Source organism: Capra hircus, chromosome 2, assembly GCF_001704415.2.
Source record: "Capra hircus breed San Clemente chromosome 2, ASM170441v1, whole genome shotgun sequence".
Taxonomy (NCBI): domain Eukaryota; kingdom Metazoa; phylum Chordata; class Mammalia; order Artiodactyla; family Bovidae; genus Capra; species Capra hircus.
The window spans coordinates 62,935,951-62,956,486 of record NC_030809.1 but is presented as its reverse complement, the minus strand read 5'-3'; the positions used below and the strand labels follow the sequence as shown (position 1 = coordinate 62,956,486).

The 20,536-nt window shown below is 43.0% G+C and overlaps 1 protein-coding gene across 1 annotated transcript in view; it reads right to left on the bottom strand.

Moving 5' to 3' along the window:
- Window positions 1–20,536, bottom strand: part of CLASP1 (cytoplasmic linker associated protein 1) — a 276,810-nt gene that overhangs the window by 95,253 nt on the left and 161,021 nt on the right. Inside the window, 10 exon segments of the mRNA XM_018061634.1 lie at window positions 5,010–5,180; window positions 5,979–6,028; window positions 6,650–6,817; window positions 8,351–8,428; window positions 10,021–10,080; window positions 14,570–14,640; window positions 15,697–15,832; window positions 16,650–16,795; window positions 17,948–18,040; window positions 19,618–19,691. Coding sequence (XP_017917123.1) covers window positions 5,010–5,180; window positions 5,979–6,028; window positions 6,650–6,817; window positions 8,351–8,428; window positions 10,021–10,080; window positions 14,570–14,640; window positions 15,697–15,832; window positions 16,650–16,795; window positions 17,948–18,040; window positions 19,618–19,691 — 1,047 coding nt within the window.

Here is a 20,536-nt window from a genome sequence, read left to right as displayed (position 1 = left end):
AACACACTGAAAGATGACCTGGAAATAAACTTTTGTTCAAAAGTTGAGCTTTGAGTTCTTCACAAAATACATTTTTCTGATTAGTTGTAAATGTCAGGATAGCTACTTCATGTGTGCGATAAGGAACTTCCAGAGAATATTTATTTTTCTCAATCACTGTAACGAGGGAGTCACCAGGCTTCAAATGTATTGTCTGAATTTTGAATTCAGAGATTCCAACTACCGATTTAAGTTTCTACTTCCTGACGCAAGCATCTAGTGCTTGTCCTAAGAGCTACCGTAACAGACAGTAATATAGTCAACACACATATTAACAAATCTTCAAAAGACTCAAAATGATCCTAAAAATTCAGACAGGAAACTCCTGACAAGATGCTAAGTGATGTTTGTTGTGTATGGAGCTTTTCTAAGCAGCCTGCTAAATTTCACAGCTGAGGCAGAGAGAAATGACAGTTGAAAGGGCTCCCAAGGCCTCTATTTTCCATCTCATCATCACACAAGGCTGGAGGCTCTGACCAGCCAGCGCTGTGACAGCCTGGATGGCCCTGGGACCAAAGCCAACACACATGGGATTCTGGCTAATTCTGAATTCTGTATGAAATGGGCCCACAGATTATCCTCCACTTTCCTACCAGAAGGAGAACCAGAAAAAGACTTCTTGTCCTCAGCTTCCAGCACAATAACTGAGCAAGCAACCCTCTGACCTTACCCTGAACAGGTAAAAGAAAACTAAAGGTAAAAGAAACTGAAGGAAAAAAAAAAGTGTAAAATCTCTACTGCTGGGTGGAATAACAGACTGACTTCTATTCTCTCATAGAGGGATAGGAAATCAACCAGGGCACTCTGCAAAAAATGTGGAAATTCCCACATCATGTCTCTAACTTTCTGTCTCATCGGCATTATTATTGTATCCTACCCTATTCCCTATCCATCTAGGCTGAAGAAATACTTAAGATGCTTTCTTGGAGAAAAAGAAACATAGAATGACTTGTTTCAACTAAAAAATGGAAGAAAACCACACCTAGCCTCAGTCTTCTATCACAAATGGTGGGCTTAGCGTGACACAGGCCTTTTGTCCATTTTTTTAGTTTGGAAACTTCTCCTTTCAAAAGCTTATCCAACTCCAAGAACCGTCAGTGGAGCTTGCTGAAAATTCAGGTTGCTTGCTCGTTCCAAACTTAATCAGCATTTTCAAGGGGCAGCACCTAGGACTCTGCTCTTGTAAGCAAGATTCCAGGAGATTTTTATGATGAGATAAAATTGAAGAACACTGATCTTGAGACTACATGTCTTTTAAAAATTTCATTCGAATTTTTCCTTTGTGAGTTTCTTAGAAAGTAGTATATAAATTAAAAGCACTATGAGCTGCATATCTCGAGATAAAACCCAATCTACTCTGCTGGCTGGCCTTTAGAGGGGCTAAATGTAACACAGGAACTTAATCTAGCAGCTCTTCATTGTTAAATCACTATCCTGAGGGTTGCTGAGTCTAAGCCATTACCTTACGCAAATGAGATAACTCTTTATTTCAATTATCTGAAACACCATGCTTACTATCTAGAGACTTTGCAAAGCTGATCATGTCTATCATGTGCTAATCAAAGACCTGTACTGACCGGAAGAGCTCCGTCCAAAATTCAAAAGAATCAAACAGCAGAAAGAGCCTCTTGAGATCAACACAATTATACAGAGTGAAGTAAGCCAGAAAGAAAAACACCAATACAGTATACTAACACATATATATGGAATTTAGGAAGATGGCAATGACGACCCTGTATGCAAGACAGGAAAAAAGACAGATGTGTATACCAGACTTTTGGACTCAGAGGGAGAGGGAGAGGGTGGGATGATTTGGGAGAATGGGAATTCTAACATGTATACTGTCATGTAAGAATTGAATCGCCAGTCCATGTCTGACGTAGGGTGCAGCTTGCTTGGGGCTGGTGCATGGGGATGACCCAGAGAGATGTTGTGGGGAGGGAGGTGGGAGGGGGGTTCATGTTTGGGAACGCATGTAAGAATTAAAGATTTAAAAAAAAAAAACAGAAAACAATGTGGATGTGGGGATGTGTACTTCTTCCACCAGTTATACTCCTGTGTGTCCCAGATAACACAGCACAGAGAAGCATTTAACCCAGGCTGATGAGCGGATGAACGAGAGTAAACGAATGGGGCTGGCACCAGTGGAACAAACAGAAACAGTATCATATAATTCAGCAGCTTCAGGGGAGAGAAAAGAATTTTTTTTCTAACGTCTAGAAATTACCTACTAAAAAACCTTTACCAGTCTTCAACCTGCATTACCAATTGACACTGAAACTTATGTTTATAAGAGGAAAGGTCAATCCTGAAAGACCCACAAAAGCACAAAGTGAACAGAAGGAATCAAGTGGAGGTGGTGCTTCAGGAGTGACAAAACCTGAGATGAGTCACCTACGAGGTCACAGGGATGCTCCTCCCCGTGTGGGCTCAGAGTGACACGCTATGGATAGCACACTGGAGCCCAAATCCACAAGCACAACGACGGAACAGGAAAGGAGGGGAGCGTTCAGGTAGAGGGAAGGCAAGGCCCAGTGGAGACAGGAGGAGGAAGAGTGGAGGGAAGCGCGTGCAACGTGTCATGCAGGGACCCCAGGGAGGGCAAGGGCACCAGGCAACACTCGTGGGGACACACCTCGTCACAGAGACAAACCGCTTACCCTCCGCTTTAGTGGCAGTACCATCTTTAAGCAAATTAAAAAAACAAGGGAAGGGATAACAGGGAACAGTTAGTAACATCAAAAAAATTAAAAAGCAGAATGTTATTATTAGCTACCAAAAAAGCAAAAGTACAATTTAAAATAAAATTAAAAGGGAAACAAGTTCAACAGCAAAGCACAGTCTGAAGCAAGTAAGTGCACCTTCTATTGAAATCAGCTTAGGAGAATGTGCTTTTTGCCTTCAGAAAACACCACACGAAAGCACAACCCAGGGTCAGGCCTTGGCTGATTACTGTGTTTTTGATTTGGCCAGCCTCATCCTCCTTGGGCTTCCCTGGTGGTTCAGTTGGTAAAGAATCCACCCGCGATGCGGGAGACCTGGGTTTGATCCCTGGGTTGGGAAAATCCCCTGGAGAAGGGAAAGGCTACCCGCTCCAGTATTTGTGCCTGGAGAATTCCATTGACTGTATCGTCCACGGGGTCGCAAAGAGTCGGACACAGCTGAGCATCTTTCAGTTTCATTTTCTCTCATCCTCTGAAGAGTCCCTTTTTCTTGGAACAAAGCATTATACTAGCAGAATAACGGGGGGGAACTACGGACACCCAGAGGGCAGAGGCAGTGAGTCAGCAGCCCCGGAAGCTGGCATAGCAGCACCCAGCCCAGCCACACGGTCCAGCTTGGTACCTGAGTCGAGGCCTAGGGGCTCCGTGTCTCCCCTCATGTGTCTGGACTCTAGAAGTTGGGAAAAGGATCATCAGCTTTAACACTACACTCCTACACAGACGTGGTGAGTCCACCTCAGTAGGAGCTATAACAGCTTCTCAGCAGGACTGTGTTATATTGGAGGCTGATTTTGCTTGGTTTTTATGGATCTGGACATCAGGAAAGCTGAGCTCAAGCTCTCAGGCGATGGAGAGTGGGGAATACTCCAGTCTCATCATTTGGAAGACCCGAGCGCTTTTACAAGCACCAAGTGGAGCCCACAGGGTCCATGTTAAAACAGCTTTAATATGCACAGAAAACAAGGACTACTGTTTTCAAACAATGAAGCAAATACTAACTACAGATTCTCAAGGTGGACCAAACAGAACTAAAATGAACAGAAAGCCTTCACACAGGACAGACTTCTGACTTCTCTCTTGCTCAGTGATCACACATCAACACAGGAGCCTAAATACACCTACGTGATGGTGTAACAGTTAAATAAACAACATAAAAGGAGAGCTCTTATTGGATATGTTCCCAGTCTCAGTAAGAAACTTTTGTAGAGAAGACAAGACTGATTTAACAACATTCCACACTATAAACCTTACCTTTTAAATTAATAACATTCCTCTCACAGCCACAGTTTCCTTCATCTTATGGGATAATAGTTTACAAAAGACTTCTATAGAATTTCATTTGTCCCTTCCACGTATGTTAACAGGTGGCTATTATTTAATAGCCATAACCAATTTATGGGTGGAGGAAATAGATTCAAAAGCTGCCCAAGTCAGGCACTAAGTGCCCAAGTCAGGCCCACTAACTTTTGCTTGGTATTCTCTCACTCTGCTCCCATGATCTTAGCTATCAGCTGTGGAACTGACTTTGGGATTAGTTTGTAAACCACAAGAGCAGTAAGTCTCGATGTTTCATGAAGTTTAAACCACAGTAACTTCCTTAAATCCCAAATAAAATGAATCCTGCTGAGTTTCTAGACTTTGGCTTTGAACAACTCTGCTTTAACAAACATAAACTGAAATAAACTATAAGCCTTACAACAGGTGTTCAGTCTACCATGCTATCAGACACTAATTCTTTCGAAAGTAACTTTTAAATCTTTTGTGACCTATCATTAGAGTCTGTGCATGCTCCTCCCAGGTGGCACAGGGGGACAGACAACACCCTTTTGTGTGATACATTGTGCTGGTCAGAAAGTCTGCCCACTCCTCTGGAGCCCCTGTTACCCCCTCCCCGTGCCCACTCCAGGCAAAGCCTCACTGAACAGTCAAGATCTGCACTCTACCCCAGGACAGGAGGGGAGGAAACCCAGCTCTGGCCACAAGGGAGGAGGCTGGGATGCTGGAAGGGGCACATGACGCAGAGGGACACACCACTGATGCCCCAGCAGAGAGGACACTCACCCAAGGGTGGCTGTAAACCAGCAGTCAGCACACAGGGTCACTTAACTCTGAAACATTAGCCCTGCAGCCGTGAAACCTGCCTCAGTTACAGTTTCTGGTCATTTGCTCCGTAAATCAATCTAATCTGAGGTTAAGTGTCATCTTGAATGGCAGACCTGGGGGGAAGGCTCTCAGGGGTCTGGTTACCTAAGGACGCATACGAGCCCGGAGGTAAGGCCGCCGCCGAGCTGAAGGGCGCTGTGCTGGCAGCCGAGGAGATCTTGGATTTGGCGCTGGCAGCTGCATTCACGTCGATGTCACTTCGAGACCGCTGCAGGGACCCCGCGGTGGATGCGGACTTGGTGCTGACCGTGGAAGCTGCAGGGGGAGGAGTGAGCTTTAGCAAGGACAGTAAGGTCTGCACTAGACCTTCAAGCACTGCTTCTCCTGAAAACAAACATCAAGTTTTCACAAAGGTTGGAGCACAGGGCACTGTCCAACAGTGGCTCCTGGTCACTCGACAGAGCTCAGCTGGTGCTGAAGGGGATGACAAGTGACGGTAACTACACACACCTTCATAACCAAAACCATAAATCCCACAGACAGACCACAGTTCTGATCCACAAGAGTAATCAAACAATGAAAACTCATTTGCATCTGGCCAGTGTCCTCCTAAGGTGGTATGAAGGTGCCCTCCCACCCCCAGGGCACACACCACCCCCCACCCCCGTTTCAGGGAACATACCCCTCCCCACTCCCCAAAGCTGCCAGGTCCCGGGTTGCTTGGAGCATCCCAGCCAGTGCTCAGAGCACAGAAGCAACACACACAGACACACAGACACACAGACACACAGACACAGACACACACACAGACACACACACACATACACACACGCACACACACGCCCCATGACAGCACCAAGTACAGGCACACACACACATACATACACACACACACGCCCCATGACAGCACCAAGTACAGGGGGTAGGGAGGGTGAGAAGGACAGGTCTGCCTGCCCGAGTCACTCTGACAAACTATCCTTGCTCTGCTGGGATCGTGGGAGCACAAAACAGGGCAGACCCTCTGCAGACCTGGGAGCAGTAGCTGGCTTCCAGCCACTGCACAGCCCACCCCAGGCTCGGACACCGAAGCCTTCCCTGTGGTGCCCACCTTACCTCTGGAGGTGGTACTGCCAGTAGGACTTCTTTTGGCAGAGAGCGGCCGACTGAAAATAAAGGAACACATCTATTATCAAAAGTGCATTGTATCTGTATTAATACAGGTAAAATATACAATAGGCAGTTATGATCACAAAGAATTATTTCAGACTTCTCAGAATTCTACAGGTAATCTGGACCATAATCTTAAAAAAAATCCCAATTTCAGAAAAGCTTTAGTACTGTACTTTGGACTACCTTTCAAACACATGGCAAGAAATCTTAGAAAACAGAAATAAAGAATGAAGATAGTAGTACGTTCAGTTCCAGAGTTTGAATGCCCTCCCTTTCCAAAGCTGTCTCCAAGTTAATGCTTATATTCTCTTAGAAGATACTTGGCGCAATTTGCTTGTGCTTGTATTACTCCAAAACTGTGCCAGGACTGACATGCATATTTCACTACAAACCATCTGTGGCAGGGATCAGGGACCAAGGACCATGGGCCAGGCCACCTGTTTCTTATGATGCCCCACAGCATCTTCCCCAGCACTAGGCTCCATCTGAATTAAGGGGGAAATGATAACAGGCACATATACATTCCAAGGGACGAGCTGCTCGTCCATGTGCTCAGGCAGCAAAATTTTCATTGTAAACCCCACACAGATGAAGAGCGTAGCAGGAGCACCTACTTGAGACTCTCCTGGGAGCTGGAGGATGAGCGGTCTGACTGTGGCAGGGACACCACGCTGTCCGAGCTCTTTAGGTGGGTCTGCAGGGCCTTCTGGTAGGAGGACTCCAGCGTGTGGTACAGGTGCTCTGCTTCCCTGCTGAAGTGACTGTGGAAACCCCAGTAACACCTGGAAAACACAGGACACTGTCAGGGACTGACCTCAGCTCCGGTGACCAGCAGCCGCAGTGGCGTACGGGAGCGAGTGAAGCGAGGGGGACTGCTGTGACTCCTCACCCACAACCTACTGGCTCTATGACTCTAGGCAAGTTACTCCATCTGTCTGACTCTCAGTCTCATTAAGAACATGCAAAGCAAAGAGTCTAACCTGCAAGACTGGGAAGACTAGGGAAGACAGAGCTCAAACATCTAGATTTACACCTAGAATGTGAGGGGACTGGTTCATGGAAGCAAAATGCATGTGACACTCCCTGGCTCAAAGTATTTAAAAGGGCTTTAGGTTAACATATAAAAACGAAAAACAGGATGATGCTCACAACCACTTGAAAGGTATAGTGTGTTATGATTAAAAAACGAGAAAAAAATGGGGGGGCACGAAATGTAAAATAAGGACAAAAAAGAGCATAAGTAGATCATTAACAAATCCATTCCTAATTAAGTCACTTATTCGGGTAGGAACTTCCCCAAATGAGGTTGTGCTTCAGGGTGAAGAATGAGGCCCTCCAAACACTCAGAACCAGGAAATTAGACCTTAACTGAGAGCAAAGAGCAGTGAGAGCCAGGTCAGGGTAGGTATATGCAGCTGAATAATCCATAGTGCTCCAAGAGGTAAGCACTGGTGGAATCTGTGTTATCACAAAAGCCAGGGACTTTCCTGGTGGCCCAGCGTTAGGACTAGGGCTTCCACTGCAAGAGGGGCACATGTCCAGTCCCCTGTTGGGGAACTAAGATCTCCCAAGCTGTGCAGCACAGCCAAAAAAAAAAAAAAAAAAAAGAGCTAGCCAACCACAGAAGCACAGAGAAAATAGCCCCAAAGCAATATGGGAAGTATGTATCTTTGTGCTGTCTGAGAGAAGACATCTGAGCATCAAACTTAAAACTGCTATTTAGTCAGGATGGCACGATAACTCCCAGAAAGGCATGGGATGTGGGGGCCACACCCTCTTGGCTGCATCACAGCCAGTGCTAGTGGTAAGATGACTCCAAACATGAGCAGGACAGTGAGCTGCGGACTGCAGTCGGCCTGAGCCACCCTCATCCACTTACCAGGCACCCACCTGGCCCTGGCAGAGATGTAGTCCCTGGCTAAGAATCCCCGTGATGGGGAGTTTTCACAGTAAATCAACAAGCCACTGGGGAAAAATAGAGCTGGGTAAGAGAAGACATGGGGCATGAAGACAAGTGCTTTTCTGGCTCATGTGATAATTTCTCATAAATTAAAAAATGTGCTTTCTCTGCTGTCTACATCAGTCCCATTTATGTTCAAATAGTACCAATCAGGCTTTCAGGCCTGGGCACTCCACAACCTTTGAAACGAAAAATTAGAGAAGTATTTTGAAATGGTCTTTTGGGTCACATTAACAAAGTCATGATTAACAAGCCATGTTCGTGTGACTTAACGAACTTTTATAAGACAATCTGGACAGTGAACCTGAAACAGAAAAGCAATGACTTAAGAAAGTGGTGTTCAACAAACACTTACTTTCTGGCTTCTATCCTTGCTTCTGAATCAGCATCATGTATTCCCTTCTTTATTGTTTCAGCTAATACTGATATGTGTCTGTATAGTTAGAAATGAAAGCAGTACATCATTAATACACAGTTATGCAGATAAAAACAGGTGTGAGAAATAACTTCAAAATGGCAACGACAAGGTAGAACCTTTGTGCCCACGGAGTTGACCAACATGCAGCCTAGAAAACCAGCACATTTGCTAATTAACTTCTAATTCTGTCCCACTCCCTTCCCCATGAACAGACCCTCCTGGGATTCTTTCCTTTCACTAATGACTGGTATTTTTCAGGCCATACTTACTTAGCTCTATTTTTATGAACTCACACAAACAAACAAACAAAAAAAATTCTACTTTTCCATGGGAAAAATTCTACTTTTCCATAGGTGTCGATGGGAATTATAATGAGATAATAATAATCTTAACACTGAAAAGGCTTTCTGCATCACGTCTCTATAATTAAAGAATGTTTTTCCACTATACGACATGAACTATTCTATGAAATGATGTAAACATTTTATATACAGGTGTTCTTTTCAGTTAGGTTCTATGCTAAGAAGATAGCATTAAAACTCTCTCATTGAATACTGAACAGTTTGCAGAAAAAGGCCAATAAGTGAATAATTTCACAGGACAAACAGTAGGTGCCCACTTTACCAGCATCATACTCTCTGCCTCATCCCGTCACTCTTTCAGTAAACACCTGGTGAGAACCTGCCAAGCTAAGCCACGAAGTGAGTAAACACTGGAAGCCACAGCTGGGTGAATCATCATTTTCTGTCTTGCTCATCTGTCCCCACGTTCAATCCCTCATTCCATCTTCCCCTCTAAATCCCAATACTACCACCAGATCAAGAGGGTATAATACCCAAGAGATAAAAGAACAACAAAATACTTTTTAAAAGCCTGACTACCTTTTAGATCCAAAGTGAGGCCTGCAAGACTGAACTGGACTCCAGGGGAGCTCTATGTGTTCAAGTCCACTACTCATAACACGTCTAAGATGCTGTAAAGTTCTTCACAACTATGCAACCCACCATTAAAAACTGAGAGGCACAGTATCATTATCTGTCATCTGCAAACTTAGAAAAAATAACAGGCACATAAAATTGATCGGAACTAAAAATGACTTGTCAAAATAGAGACAAGCTTCTTTATGAATTCTGGGGGTAATCCTACATTTTATCATGAGGATGTGAAACTTACCACACAGCAGCCTGAATAAAGAGAAAACTGCTGACTTTATGATACAAACGGATCAAAAAGAAAACCTTTCAAATGAGTGAAGTCCCTTTAAAGATCTTCAAGTTACCCCTCACCTACTAAGAGCAGCCATACACATTTACCTGGCTGGGACTGACAGGATGTCAGGGGGCAGATAAGAGCTAACACAGTGAGTCCTGGCTGTGCAATGTCCCAGGGCACCCTGCCCACATGCCCAGGCTAACATGACAGTCAAAGGAACTCACTAAGAGCCTCTGCCAGCGGTATGCACCTCACATCAGGAGAAACACCACCCGCAACCATGCAAATAAATGCACTGATTCCTTCACTTCTTATAGAGAGTGGGCTGGATCGCCAGCTGAGGCATTAAACTCAAAATTCAATTCAGAGAGAAAACCAGCAAATCAGATGTTTACCGTTCCAATGAATGTGTCTGCCATTCTTGTAAAAGTAGATCTAAAAATTCAAAGCAGCGCCTGAAAATTGTGAAAAGAAAAATATGTCATTTGTCTGTTTATGAAAATAGCTTTTTCCTTAAGTGACCCAAGACTCCTTTTTATAATCAGCAAATTTCTTATAATTTTCATCATTCAAAAAAATGGAACATAAAAATGGAATCAAAATTGACTGAAAACCAAAGCAAATCAACACAATTAAGCACCTATGGTGATCAAAAAAAATAATCACAAGGATACAGGGACAGGATATAAGAGTTCCCTTCAGATCAGAAACTTGAGCTTCAGAGCAATGCCACTGAACAGGTTTGTCATTGCCGTGTGCTTTTATATTCTACCTCAAATAATACATTAATATAGGAGCTACACGGGCACCAAAGATCAACATACATTACAAAATTAGGGAACTAGTCCTTGCACTAATTTCAAAGAATGCCTTCTACAAAGAAAGTAAAAAAATACCCTGGAAAACAAAGTGTTTACCAAATTTTCCTGCCAAGTATTTACAACAGGTTTTTCTCTAACTACTTGGCCAGTTTCCTCTCTTCAGTCTTTCAAGATTCTTTCTTTTCAAACCTTTCCACTTCTGTGATCTTTCTTGGCCTGAGTGTACATACAAAAAAACAATGCTGGACTAATCTCCCTTGGGTTGTACCACCACTTCAGAGCCTACCTCTTCATCATTTCCTTTTCCTATATTCCAGAATAATTCTTTGTAGGAATAAATATTATTAGACTTAAGGAACCCATTCAAGGAAACAAATCAGAAGGCAATCTTTCTCTTAATGATCAAACTTTCTTTCCCATGATCTTCCCACTTCAAAATCTCATAATGCATACAATTACTCACTCAATGTATCTTTAATAAACCCTTACCCTATGCTAGATGCTGGACACACAATGGTAACTGAGACACAATCCAGTGAGCAGGACAGACAAGAAACAGCTGCCATGCGCCTGGAGCACAGGGGCTCTGGGAGAGCTCTGGCGAGTCACTCAGCTCAGCCCCAGAGCTGCTAGCAGTGGGAGTGGGGGCTGTGAAGAGACTTTCTCCGGGAAAGATGCTGACCTCTGCTCACACCCCTTTCTCGGCATCACTGTCCCCACCCTCACCCAGGCCATGGTCACGCTACCTTTGCCCTTTGCCCCATGTCATTTCCTGGTATGGATTTTTCTTCCCTTTAATGTGTGTGTATATATGCTCATATTTATTAATATTTATTTCTTAGTGGATACATGCATCTTTAGTGCTAATTCTTGTTTTTAATGAGTTTCAAAACAATCTAGTCAAAAATATCCCCTGTAAGGGCTTCCCAGGAGTGCTAGTGGTAAAGACCCTGCCTGCCAATGCAGGAGGCAAAAGAGATGCAGGTTCAATCCCTGGGTTAGAAGATCCCCTGAAGGAGGGCAGAGCTACCCAGTCTAGTATTCTTGCCTGGAAAATCCCATGGACAGAGAAGACTGGCAAGCTATGGTCCATAGGGTTGCAAAGGGTGGACACGACTGAAGCGACTTAGCAGGCAGCATGCCTGCATCCCCTGTAAATTAGGCCTTGTTTTCAACTTTTTAGACTAAAATCATATAGGGAAGTACATCAACATGGGAATTACTTAAATACTGCATTACTTAAGCACATCTGGTTAGATCTTGTCTCTTTTCTTCCCCTACTACTACTACTCATTCAAAAAGCAACTCCGTTGTTTTTAACTTGTCTATGAGGCTCCTGGGAAACGTATCAGCTAGTTTATTTAATAAGGTTGGCTTCACTTATTTTATAATTTTTGGCTGCACTGGATCTTTGCTGCTCTGTGTGGGCTTTCTCTAGTAGCAATTATCAGGGGCTACTCTCCAGTTCTGGTGCACAGGTTTCTTCTTGCAGTGGCTTCTCCTGTGGCAGGGCATGAGCTCCAGAGCATGCAGGGCTTCAGCAGTTGCGGCATGTGGGTTCAGTACTTGCGGGGCACAGGCTTTGTTGTCCCAGGGCATGTATAATCTTCCCGGACCAGGGACTGAACCCATTCCCCTGCAGGAGCAGGTGGATTCCAACCACTGGACCCCCAAAGAAGTCCATCAGCTAGTTTTGATCAGTGCTCCCTGAATGCCTAAATCCATAAAACATGTATGCTGTAATTCACTCTTACACTGCTTTGCATTATTGTTTTTAATACCTTCAACTAAATTTTAAACTTCTTAAAGGGAGGGAGAGTGGCAATTCATTTCTTACAAATTCTATGAAGCAAAGCTAGGTACTGGCTGAGTACAGGACAGAAACCACTGCCTTTGTTACACTGCCTTCTTGCTCTCTTTTCCTTTCTGAGGGCATAGTCCCTAGTACTCTTTTCAGCATTAAGACACACGGCTCTGATGAGACTCATTTTGACTACAGACAAAAATGCCAATCTGGGTGTGTGGCTAAGAAGCTGGTGAAGGGGATGGCATTTCTGCTGTCATGGTGATTGCATGCTGCTACTCACATCGAGCACCACAGCCTAGAATTTTTACATGTTAGGAACCAATGCGTCATCCCCGAACTATCATATTGATGCCCTAAACCCCAGTATGATGGTATTTGGAGATGGGGCCCTCGGGTGGTCATGAGGTTCACATGGGGTCATGAAACTGATGCTCTTAGGATTAGGGCCCCTGTAAGAAGAAACACTGACTTCCCTGGTGGCTCAGACGGTAAAGCGTCTGCCTACAATGCGGGAGACCTGGGTTGGGAAGATCTCCTGAAGAAGGAAATGGCAGCCCACTCCAGTACTCTTGCCTGGAAAATCCCATGGACGGAGAAGCCTGGTAGGTTACAGCCCATGAAGTCACAAAGAGTCAGACATGACTGAGCGACTTCACTTTCTTTCTTTCAAGAAGAAACACTAGAGCTCTCTCTCTTACACAAACACACACAAACACATTCTGCATCATGAAGACACAGCAAGAAAACAGCCATCTGCAAGCTACTCCCATTAGAACCCACCTGCTGGCACCCGTATCTCAGAATTCCAGCTTCTAGAACTGAGAAAATAAATTTCTGTTGTTTAGGCCCACTCCACATATCGTATTTTTGTTATGTAGCCTAAGTCAACTAATACACTAAACATCCTATAATGTTTCCCACAAAGATCTGTGTCACCTCACTGCCTTTCACAAAGGAAACACTTTCCAAACCGCTCCTGGAATCCTAAATCTGCAGTGACAATGTAACAGCAGCAGCAGCAAATTCTCATGATGGTTACCATTCATTAAGCTTCCACTAAACACTAAGCCCCTTCTATCTAAGTTACTGTGAATCCACAGAACTCTGTCCCCAAGTATGTGGGAAATCCACCAACAGCCTCCACCTCGCCAGCTCCACACACTCGTCTCTGGGGAGCTGAAGCTGCTCTGCCCTCTAGGGTGGCTGGACTGTGGGTCAGTGGTTGACCACACTCCTCAGCCATGCCACTGAGCCACACTTTTGAAAATTAAGCCTTTTCAGTGGAAGAAACTGTCTTTCTTCCTGACTTACACAGCCAGCTCATTCCCCTTCTCTTTTCTCTTACCTTGCACGTGGCTGTTAATAAGATGGTGATGGGGGCTGTTTCATGCTCAGAAAGACCCCCGCACCTGAGAAATCCTGTGGGGGTCCAATGTGCCAGCCCAGGAAAGGTGAGAAACAGGGGACAGCCATGAAGTGACAGGCCCTCCTGTTGGGCTAGATCAAAACCCAGAATTGCATGGATGGAGCCAAGAAGGCTGCTGCCTAGGTCTGTCATTAATTTACCCCATAATGCCCTTGATCTGGTCCACCAAGAAGCTTCAGTCCATGAATTGTCTGAAAACTCACATAAAACTTCTGAGTACTTACACTTTCCTGGGAAGAGAGCCCACACATTTCACGATTTTAAGGACTCTGTGGAGTCACCAGTCGAGACCCCACAGATCCCAGCCGGAAGCACAGAGCCCTGACATAACACACAGGCTGGGACAGCTCATGTGGACCTGAGACAAAGCCCAGCTGGCTGCTCAGGCGGACCTTCGGGGTATACCTCCCCTCACTGTGCAGCACAGCAGGTGACTAGTCAGGCCTCAGAATCCCCAGAATCACATCAGAAGCTGCAGACAACGTACACCTCCTCCTACCTATGTTAACATAAATAACTACTACTCATTTTTACAATGTCTTTTCCAGGCAGGCAGCTACTGCCTTCATTTAGGGGACGGGGTAGACCTATGACAGAGGCAGAGGGACCAGCACAGGAAGAAAGTGTATGTGGGGACACGGCCCCATCCCACCTCTTCCAAATACCTCACATACACTTGTTCTCACACACACACAAAAATAACATAAGCTGTCCAAATTCACTTTCCATATAATTTTGATCATGACCCTTCAAGCCAAGGGCATTTATTATAGCAATATTAAATAATATTAATTATTTCAAATATAAACTTTTTAGATGGAGGGAAATTTGAAATTTGTTTTGGTTTTAAAACAATTCAAAAATAATGAGAAAATTCATTAAAAGTTTACCTTCTAACTGCAACAGACTTGGAGGTACAGTTGCTTGTTATGACAGGTATTAGCCTAGGGATGTGTGTGTGCTGTGGAAAAGAGCAAAACACAGAGGTGAGCACTTGAAAATACAAAACTGAGATAATCACTTCCTTACTCACCTATGTAAAGCAGCTAATACATTCAGATTAGAATTTCACTGCATTTAAAAAGGAGAAAGAATTTCACTGGACACTTACAAAGGGCATGACAAAGTTTACAGAGCCAAAACAGGCAACATGATGATATGTGTTAAGTCTGTCTAAAATCAAAACAAATCACTGGTATGAAGCCCAAACTATCTGAGCAGTAGAGATCTAAGTGAGTAAAAAGCAGTCAGTAGACCAATGTATTCTAATACCATTTCAATGGATATGTCCAATAACGGCTTTGGTTTAGTATCTGAAATGGGCACTGTAAACAGTAAGAACTAAAATAATGCAAAGAAAGTAACCCACAATAATCATAAATATTCTGGAAAGATTTCAATTAGCACCATCAAGCCCCAGTTTTGAGGGCTGCCTCTCGGGAAAAGGGACTTGACATGGGGAGAAGGCGATATGAAGAGCTTGCACTAAAAGGCTTTGTGAGCGGTTAGGTTTTATTGAAAATCCACATATAAATTACTTGGCTAATTATTCAGATTAAATAAATTAGTGCTTTGAAACCTAACTGAAGATAATCTTTTGTTTTTAGGCTTATGTACAATTATTTAAATAAAGATGCTAGATGAATACAAAGCCACAAGCACAGATACCTAAAATGAACAGTTGGGGACTAAGGAGGGAAGAACAGCAATAATACCTGGACACACACAGAACTCAGAAGCAGGTACAAGTGCTCAAATGCTTAAAACCAATGAGGAGAGGATGAGCAACAGGTCAGTAACGGTACACCACACCTGTAATTCACTCCAGGGAACTGAAAAGGCTCACATGTGACGACAGTTAAGCAAGGGAAGGCGAGGGTGGGACAATACTCTCCATACAGTGTGATTCCACATACATAATCACTCAAATGGGAAACGTCTCTGATAACTGCTTATCTACCACCAATATTTACCACTTGCTTATTCTACAATACATACGGCTCCAAAACATACTCACCCGAATGATTAACCTAACAGCTACAACGCCAGAGGTGGCCATAATTTTGGCACTATTTGGAATTAAATTAAAGATAGTTGGCATAATGGCTTCAGCTCCATGGTCAAACTTATTCCCCAGCACTGATGACAGATGCCTGCAATGAGAAATGAACACTGGACTGTAACCAAAGTTCTTGGAAATAGTGTAATATATAAATCTTTTAACATTTTAGAGTCTTTGTATAAAGTCATCTAAGGACAAAAACAAGTCTAAGTAAAATACAAATACCCCCCAAGCACATGCAGAGGACTTTACATATAGCCACTCACCAAGAAGAACTGCTTTTTAAAAAATAAACAAATAAATCATTTCCCGCTAATTACTCTTCAAATAGCAAAAAAACAAATACTAATAAAACATAAATATGTCAAAGCACCCTCAGCCTCTATTTTTTCTTTTGCTCTTTTATTTTCAGCATGCAACATTCGGGCTTCAATATCTGAGGTCAAAATTTTGAACAGCTGCAAAGCCACTCTTCTACTGAATTCAATAGGAACAAACAAAAATTCTATTGATCATGCTATATTCTGCCAGCAAAATCAATGAAAAGGCTGAGAACAGAAGTTTATAAGATTTCATTTTCCATATTAATAATTGTTTCAAGTTTAAAACAGAGGCTTCAGAGCTAAGTCACTGAGTAAAATTTAAAATCTGTCACACAACACATTATCAACCAGAGACGTACTGATGCCACAGGTGTTAATTTTCTGCAAAAATCCCCTCTGTCAATAACATAACTGGTCAGGAAACACTGTAAAAGTACTAACAGAGTGTGAATAGAATCAGTCTTGGAGACCAGGCGACAAGCAAGTGGAAGAGCCCCAGTGGACGTATTATTCAGTGACCCATCTCTGAAGCTCTGTGACATAGCTACTTTATTATGTGAGAACCGGGAGAGTCGTAGTCCTTACCCCAGCGTGATACAAGCCTCCCGCACTACCTGAGACCGTAGATCCTTAGCGGACAGTTTAAAGGCTCCGTCCAAAAGCCGTAAGTGCTGGAAGAAGTTATCATACTCGGCAGCACCAGCCAAGAGTAAAGATCTAATCTTTTTTAGCTAATGGGGTAGAAAAATTAAGAGACAGAAAAAACAATCCTTAGAACAGAAATACAAAATAATGGAAGCCAACAAATATTCAAGGATCAACAATAAAGTTAAATGATACAGTTTTCCAAGAAGAATTAGACCAACTAAATAATAGCTAACATACTGAAAAAATCTAGGTATCATAAATAAGAAAAATAATTTTTAAAAATTATTATCTGTGATAAATGCATTATAATTCTACAAAATGTATTTTTTAATTGGACCATTCTAGCGTATTTACAAACGCTCTGATACTAAGGATAAAAATAACTGAAACCTCATTGTAGCCTATAAAAAAGCTCCTTCCCTAAGTTCCCCAACACCCCATCCAACCACCATTTACTGAGTGAATCACAGGAAAGTAGCTCAGCTGGTAAAGAATCCGCCTACAATGCAGGAAACCTGGGTTTGATCCCTGGGTTGGGAAGGGGGAACAGGGATCCCTTGGAGAAGGGAACGGCCACCCACTCCAGTATCCTGGCCTGGAGAATTCCATGGACTGTATAGTCCATGTGGTTGCAAACAGTCAGACTCGACTGAGCGACTTTCACTTCACAGGAAGAAGTGTCTCCATTGTCGGTCACTGTATCTGCTACTGAAGAGGCTGGAGGGTATCTGAAACAGACACAGCAGCCGTGTTCCTAACCTGCTTCCTGCTGGACAACCAGTGCACAATCACCTTCCTCAGAAAAGGCATACCTGCACCAAATGCTGTTCACTTTAATGTTCGGACAACTTGTCATTAATGTACTTTTAAAAACAGAAGGGACAGAAGTGCTACGAAGAAAGAAAGGGCAACAGGGACACTCACTGTGAGTCACTAGGAAGCTGCTTCCCTGGCCAAGGATGGCAAAATTAAACCTTTACTAAGGCGAGAGTAGTGGCCATGCCACAGGCAGGACTTTGTTAAAAGTTCAAGATGCACAAAGAGATAGAAGTCGGCATGTTTTAGAAACAGAAGTGAGGTAATCTATTAAAAAGGCAAACTGAGAATATGGTACCTTATATTTAAAATACTGCCTACTTAAAATTCATTACAGTTGAACCCCAATTTCATAATAAAGTATTTATAATAATATTTAAATATCTAATACAAATGTAATCACAAAGTTGGCAGCTTACAGCATTTACTCTTTGCTCCCAATCATGCTTGTCATCAGATAATATTTCCCTAATCTTGTTTATGGACTCCTCAAGGTCTCGGCTGGAATAAATCTGTAAGCAAAATTAATTTACAATTAATATGAGAAAATTTACAGAATAAACAAAGATTTGTTTCTTAATTAACTGAAGTCAAGAGCATCTGGTAAATACAGTAAAAGAAATCATTTCATTTTTCAGAAAAGGACCTCTGAGATAACATCTAGACAGGCTTGCCACTGGATGAGTTTCCACCGTGAATGTAAACTCACCAGCTCTGATGCCTATATATGGATAACCTCACCTCAAATGCAGCTTTACCATAACAGATGATTTCATGCACAACCGAGAAAGAAGCCCACTGGGGAATGGGCGGAGATGCACAAGTCACTGACTTGTTTTTTTTTTTGTAACACCCACCATACTGGCAGACCCCAGAGACACTGCCAGGTCAGTTCTAGTGTCTTCACTGTACTGCAGGTGCAATAAAGTGAACATCACAATGAAGTGAGTCATAAAGATTTTTCTAGACTGCAGTCTATTAACTGCCCAATTAAAGTATGCCCACTGTCTAAAAAGGCCATGTGCATAATTTAAAAATCCCTTATTGCTGAAAAAAAAAAAATGCTAACCATCATTTGAGTCTTCAGAGAACTGTAATCTTTTTGCTGATGGAGAGCTGAACTGTTGTGAGAATTATCAAAACATGACAGAGACACGAGGTGAGCAAATGCTGATGGGGAAGGGGCACCGTACGCACGCTTGAGGCAAGGTGCCCACAGACGTGAGACTGCAGCATTTACAAAGCACAGCACAGTGAAGGGCAATACAGCAAGTGCTATATGCTTGTAACCTTACAAGTGTCTATGCTTGTAACCTTAAACACTTTCAAACCTCTCTTCTCATTTATCCTTGTATCTTACTCCAAAGATAGCAAGTGGGAGAAAAAAATCCACCAAGAGTAAGGCATGATAGGAAGGCCAAGGACATAAGGGTGAGCCTGAACCTAAAACACCTGCCATCTGCTTTGCATACACACGGCAACTAAGCAGCGGGTGCAAGGCACACACAGATATCAAGTGCTGGAGGAATCCTGAGCACCGCCATCCAATGGACCACAAGCCCCGACCACCAAGAGACGGCGCTGGGGCGCAAAGCAGTTCACAGTGCGTGGCTGAGCCCCAAGTTCTGTAAGTCATCTCTGCTTCACATGCCCGGCACTTAAGCGAAGTGTCACGATGGCATAAACTAAGGTTTTATGAAAGCATTTTTTATACCTTTCAGACACCTAGATTCTTCAAATTTACAGGCTTCTCTAAGGAAAATACTGACATAAGCATGCTTCTTTGTTCCCTCTTGGAATGGAGTCACTTATTTTCCCCCCTTCTGTGTGACCTGACTCACGAACGCACTACTGGAGCAAGCTCCCTCTCACCAGTTCTAACTGGAAGGTCATCCTGGGCTGTGACTTTCACTCTTCATTTCAGTTCTGAGAGGCCCTAACATTTCCTAGTCTGCAACCCTAGACCTCCTGTGGTCCTGACAGTCAGAATTACCCTACCTAGTAAGAAACTCTGTGTGTCACATGCTTGAAAAATGAAATCTGAAGAATAAGCCCACCCTTTTTAAGCAAACCAAACATCTTCACTCACCTGGACTACAGGCACATCGTCAAATGCTTTAATAAAATCCTCTTCATCAACAGCACCAGCTCCTTCTTTTGCAGCTATAAAAAAACATCAATTTTTAAAATGTAAACAGTGTGCACTGGAGGACTCATACACAAAGGAGAATGGCATTCTAACATGTATACTATCATGTAAGAATTGAATCGCCAGTCTATGTCTGACGCAGGATATAGCATGCTTGGGGCTGGTGCATGGGGATGACCCAGAGAGATGTTATGGGGAGGGAGGTGGGAGGGGGGTTCATGTTTGGGAACACATGTAAGAATTAAAGATTTTAAAATTAAAAAAATAAAAATAAAAGTGGAAAAAAAAATTATATTTTGGAAGATTTGTAACTTTAAGTCAATAAAAGTTTAGAGTTTTGTGGCACTGACAAGCATTACTGACTTTCAATATTAAGATAAAGTATAATGGTTTTACAGTATAACATATATTAGCTTAAAGTCATCTAAAGATAGTTACTTGCTTAAGGAGGGCCAGTTGTATAGACTTTAAAGGATTTAGGTGATTTATATTGTATGAATCTATGTGTGTGCATTCAAGTCGCTTCAGCCATGTCCATCCCTTTGCGACCCTACAGACCACAGCCCACCAGACTCCTCTGTCAGTGAGATTCTCCAAGCCTGAATACTGGAGTGGGTGGCCATGCCCTCCTCCAGGGATCAAATCCACATCTCCCGCGTTTCTTGCAGTGGCAGGCAGGTTCTTTACCACTAGTACCAATTGGGAAGCCCCATGTTAGTATATAAGTTTTTTCAAAGATTCCTAATGAACATATAATAGAAATTTCAATTCTTCAGGGAATAAATGAAATTATATCATTGTTAGGAATCCAACATAACAAATTTGTGAAACATTCAAATAAGTTCTAAAGAATTTAATG